We start from the raw sequence: 5,787 nt of genomic DNA on the forward strand, positions 1-5,787 counted from the left end.
TCCAACTTAGTCAAAGACACGAGACAAACTGAAAACCACGGTTGTACGTGGAGGCATCGATGGATACATATACATATACAGTGTAGCTTGAGAGATAGAGCCAAGCAAAGGCTTAACCATTCCCAGCCAGCCAGGGCCAAGCTGCATGCACGTACCCTATACACCTATGCAGATCGGATGAGATCGTCGATCAGCTAGCTAGCTACTCCGCCGGCCCGCGATCGTGCGTGGAGAACTAAGCAGGGCGTGCACGGGCCGAGTGATCGGAAGGAAAAGATGGCCCCTCACGCTCTCTTGTCTCCGGAGTCCCGCAGCCGCGCTGCCATCCTGCCACTGCTACGCATACTGTGAGTTGATCGATCGAGGAGAGGAGATGGCACGCTTTCTTGGTCAAGTACGTCTGGATTTTGGACTCACGATCATGGTGCATGTACGTACGTTGTTGTTTTGCAGAGAAGATCATGGCGCGGATGCGCGGAAGAGCCGGCCGGCGGCGACCTCCTCCAAGGCCGGCAGGAAGAAGAAGGTGCTGGTGCTGGTGCTGACCGTGGTGGTGTCCGTCGTGCTCATGTTCGGCCTCCTCAAGACCAGAACCCTCGACGGCCGGATATTACTCCGTCATCGTCCAGCTCCTGTGATTAGTGTTCCACGGCCCCCCTACGCCGCGCACCGGCGCGTCCGGTGGGACAGCGTCACCGCCTCCCTGGTGGCGGCGCAGGCGGGGTCGGTGGCGCTGCTCAACTTCAGCCCGGCGGAGGTGAAGCGGTGGAGGAAGCTGCGGCTACCCGGAGCAGTGACAGTCCGAGCGGTGCGGTTGCAGGCCGTGGACAGCGCCGTCACGTGGGCCGCCCTCTACCCGGAGTGGATCGACGAGGACGGTAACGGCACCAGCAGCGGCAGCTGCCCCTCACTCCCAGACCCCGAAGATCAAGGAGGCCAGCGCTTCGACCTCGTCGCCGTCAACCTCCCCTGCCGCAACCGTAACGATAGCGGCCGCTGGTCCAGGGACGTGGCCAGGCTCCATCTCCAGCTCTCCGCCGCCAAGCTCGCCGTCTCCGTCCACTCGTCACACGTCCTCGTCGTCTCGGACTGCCTCCCACTCCCCAACCTCTTCCCATGCAAGCACCTCCTCCACCGACACGGCCACGCCCGGCTCTACAGGGCTCACGCCGCCTACCTCCTCCCCCGCACCCGCCTCCCCGTCGGCTCATGCGACCTCGCCCTACGTCTTCCGACGAGTCCTACGAAGCCGCCTACAGTGCTCAGGCGGAGGCGGGAGGCGTACGCGACGGTGCTGCACTCATCGGACGCCTACGTGTGCGGCGCCATCGCGGTGGCGCAGAGCATCCGGCAGTCGGGCTCCACCAGGGACCTGGTGGCGCTGGTGGACTACGGCAGCGTCGGCGCGGAGCAGCGCGCCGGCCTGGCTGCGGCCGGGTGGCAGGTGCGCGCCATGGACGGCCGCATCCGCAACCCGCGCGCCGTGCCCGGCACGTACAACGAGTGGAACTACAGCAAGCTCCGCCTGTGGCAGCAGCTCACCGACTACCGCAGGGTCGTGTTCGTGGACGCCGACCAGCTCGTGCTGCGCAACATCGACTTCCTCTTCGACGCCCCGGAGGTGAGCGCCACCGGGAACAGCCGGACGCTCTTCAACTCGGGCGTCATGGTGCTGGAGCCCTGCAACTGCACGTTCGACATGCTCATGGCGCGCGTCCGCGACGTCCGGTCGTACAACGGCGGCGACCAGGGGTTCCTCAACGAGGTCTTCACGTGGTGGCACCGCCTGCCGCGCACCGTCAACGTCCTGAAGTACTACCACCAACAGGACCATGCTGCTCCTGCTGCCTCGGCGCCGCCGTCGCCGGAGCCGTACCTGCTGCACTACCTGGGCATAAAGCCGTGGCTGTGCTTCCGGGACTACGACTGCAACTGGAACGTGCCGTCGCTGCGCCAGTTCGCCAACGACGAGGCGCACGCACGGTGGTGGGCCGTGCACGACCGGATCAAGCCGAGGGAGCTCGCCGCCAGGTTCTGCGCGTTGCCGAAGAGTCAGAGGTCGTCGCTGCAGTATGAGCGGAGGCAGGCGGAGAAGGCCAACGCCACCGACATGCACTGGAGCCGTCCGATCACTGACCCAAGGAACACCCAACAACTCTTGTTGCCAATGCCACCCACCGCTTGATTCTATCCGCTTTGCTTGTACCTATGGTGTTTTTGTAAATTCGATTGATATTTCTACGGATATTTCTAATCATTTCACAGCGGCTGAATATTTGTGAATTGCTTTAGAAAAATCTGACGCCGATAGATTTTCCTAGCCGTTGGATTGCAATCATCCAATGGCCCAGCTCTCACTCTTCCTCCCAACTCCTCTCTTCTTCTTGGTGAGCACCCTCCTCCTCTTCATCCTCTTCCGGACGCTCACCTCTGGCCGCGACATCCCTGTCTTGGGCGAGGTCCTATCCTGGTCTGGTTGGGACGCCGTGGCCAACCTATTGTATTTGTCTCACCCTCAGAGCTCCACGTGAACCTCACTTCTCCCAGAAAACCGGCTAATGTCACTCGCTTTTCCACACGACTTACAAATAACAAATACACATTTATAATTCTACGAACATCATCAAGCCTAGAGTTTTGTATGAATATGACTAAATGATGAAATGCAGAAACCTTGATCGAGACAATTACTCATCAGTTATCTTGACAACAAAATAGCACCACCTTAAAGCCAATGGTATATATAGCAAATAACCATGACAAAACCCATGACACTTATCGACGTGCCATACTACGACTTTGAATGTGATCTACAACTTAGTTGGAGGATACTGTAAAAGATGGACAAAACCAACGAGATTAAACAACATGGTCATGCCTCCAACGCAACCACGGGTCATGAGACTGTTGAACTATCAACAAGAAACAGTTTCGATCGATTCAGAAACTAATGCTTGGAGCGGCTGGATGAAAAACAAATGACTAGATCATCATCATCATCATCTATCTTTAGTAGGGATGTAAACCAGGCCTCATGTAAGCCCACTTATGGTCTAACAGTTCAATAAAGTTTTTTGGGGGGAGAAGGGGGGATGAACTACTAAACTAGCTAAAGCTAACTAAACAGGACTTGTGGGCGCCATTTACATCCCTAATATTCAACCATTCTACCCCTCCCTCCTCCCCCACCACCCGGTTTGATCCAACAGCGCACAGTCTCCTCCCTTCCTCGGTTTCAGTCGGTCCATGCCTCTTCATCATCACCTTCAGGGCTTCGACGGCGTCCTATCCGACCCCTCACCGGCTATGCAACGGCATGTCGCAGCCTCCCCGTCTCGGCTCGGGCTCCGTCCAATCAGACTAAGGTCAATACAAAAACCACGTGGCATATATTGTGCGAGCACTCGTCCAATCTGATCCTATTCCATTGCAAAGCCTCAAGCTCAAGCTTCATGTCGCTCGCTATATGGGCCTGGCCAGCGAGCAACGGCACCCACAAGCATTTCGTTCGATATTTTTTCTTTTTTTTACTTTGTTTTTTTACGGTTTTATTTAAATTAAAAAATGTGGAGAAGCACAAAAAATGTTTGTGGATTGAAACATATTAACGAATCCAAAAAATATTCTGAAATTTGAAAAAAAAAACATGAATAAGGGAAAACATGAATTCAGAAAATGTTTGCCAATACAAAAAATGTCCACGAATTAAAAAAAGTTCGTGAATTCTAAAAAATATTTGTGACTTTAAAACAAGTTCGCAAATTTGAATGTATATCCATGAATTTTAATAGTATAAAAAATTCAAAGGATGTTTGTGACTTTAAAAGATGTTCACAAATTTTTTAAGTATGGGTTAGTATAGTATTGAAGCAAGATTTGATACAATTTTGTAGCACATATTTTGCCCAGAAAAAATCACCGAAACATATCAATATGAGATCTAATTTTAAAGATCTTGACGGGACTACGTGCTAATGAAAACTGTTTGTGAATTGGGCAAATGCCTTTTGAAAAATCAAATCTATGAAAAAGCACAAATAAACCCACTTATTTCTCCTGCGGGTGAAAAAAATTCACCAAAATTCTCGAATTACAACAAATAACATACTCCCTCCGTTCCTAAATATAAGACCTTTGAGAGATTTCAATATGAACTACATACGGAGCAAAATGAATGAATCTACACACGAAAGTACATCTATATACATTCATATGTAGGAGAGAGGCGTTTTGGAGGCTGAGCTCCATGGAGGCCTTTATTCTTGAAAAATTCAAATTCAAACTTTTATGGTTCAAAAAATTCTGAAAAAAAATATGTGTGTATGTAAGGATGTAACCCACATGTGTGTAAAAATTCATGATTAAATACCTTTGAAAGTGCGTTAAGTCGACTAGAGGGGGGGTGAATAGGCGATTTTTATGAATTCTTCACTAAGGAATTTCAGGGTGAGGAAATTCCTGAGTGAAGAACTATTTGCAGCGGAATAAGTACTCAGATGTAAACATAATAGAATATAAGCATGGTCTTCATGATGAAATGAAAACAAGCACAGAGTACAGAAAGCGTAAACACACGATAAACAGAATGAAGACGAACAAAGTGAAGTAATTGAGCTGAGGAAATAGAAAAAGTCTTTAGTCAAAGTCTTCAAACTGATATGAACAAGCACACAACACAGAAATGAGGAAATGGAACCAGTTAGCTCGGTGAAGACAATGATTTGGTAGACCAGTTCCAACTGTTGTGATGGTTGTACATCTGGTTAGGGCGGCTAGGTATTTAAACCTGAGGACACACAGTTCCGAACACCCAGTCCTGAACACGCAGCTCAGGACACTTAGTCCTCACTGTATTCCCTTGAGCTAAGATCACACAGACCTCACCCAATCACTCGTGGTAAGTCCTCAGGTGACTTCCAAACATTCACAGACTCGGTCACTCTGTGATCCACAATTTCCTCTTGGATGCTCTAGACCATGACGCCTAACCGTCTAGAAGATGCACAATCTTCAAAGGTAACAAGCGTCGGATCTATGCAGGATCAATCTCTTCAGTGATGCTCAATCACTTTGGGTTTGTAGGTGTTTGGGTTTGGGTTTTCCTCACTTGATGATTTTCACTCAAAGTCCTTGGAGGATGGGATGCTCTCAAATGACAAGTGTCAGTTTCTCTCGGAGCAGCCAGCCAGCTAGTGGTTGTAAGGGGCGGCTATTTATAGCCTAAGGAGCAGCCCGACATGATAAGACATAAATGCCCTTTAATGATATGATCGTTAGGTGGGTAGATATTTTGGGACAGCTGGCGCATAACACAGCAACAATCGGAATTTTGAGTATCAAATTCCTCAGGGCTATCATGTTCCTCACCGTGTAGGCAATCCGCACTGGCGAATTCCTAACTCCTCAGTCAGAACAAATTCCTCAGAGACCAGAAGAACTTCGTCTCTGTCACTGAAGAAATTGATTGGGCTGTATGATATTTCCAATGGCTTTACTCAAAGGGATTGGTAGGTGTAGGATTTGAGTTGAGCATCACTTGGAAATTTTTCCTTAATATTTCCTCGACCCCCTTTAACAGTATGGTGTTTCCTATGACTCAAGAAAGAGAAAATGAAACTACGAAAACAAAAGTCTTCACGCTTCATGTTCCTCGAATGAATACCAAGTCTTCAGGATCACACCAATTTCTTCACTTTCAAAGTCTTCAAAAATCCAAAGTATTCAGTTGAAGAACTTCATTTTTAGGGGTCGACTTTCTCTGTAAATATCAAACTCCTCATAGACTTA

At 49.6% G+C, this 5,787-nt stretch overlaps 1 protein-coding gene across 1 annotated transcript; it reads left to right on the plus strand.

The window, feature by feature from the left end:
- Positions 1-421: 421 nt before the first annotated feature.
- LOC119272701 (UDP-glucuronate:xylan alpha-glucuronosyltransferase 1-like) lies at positions 422-2,185 on the plus strand. The gene has a single exon (XM_037554126.1). The coding sequence runs from the start codon at positions 422-424 to the stop codon at positions 2,183-2,185; it is 1,764 nt and encodes a 587-aa protein (XP_037410023.1).
- The last annotated feature ends 3,602 nt before the right edge of the window (positions 2,186-5,787 follow it).

This window comes from Triticum dicoccoides, chromosome 3A, assembly GCF_002162155.2.
Source record: "Triticum dicoccoides isolate Atlit2015 ecotype Zavitan chromosome 3A, WEW_v2.0, whole genome shotgun sequence".
Taxonomy (NCBI): domain Eukaryota; kingdom Viridiplantae; phylum Streptophyta; class Magnoliopsida; order Poales; family Poaceae; genus Triticum; species Triticum dicoccoides.

Coding starts and splice junctions, on each gene's coding strand:
- LOC119272701 (XM_037554126.1), top strand. CDS start 422: ATGGTGCATGTACGTACGTTGTTGTTTTGCAGAGAAGATCATGGCGCG.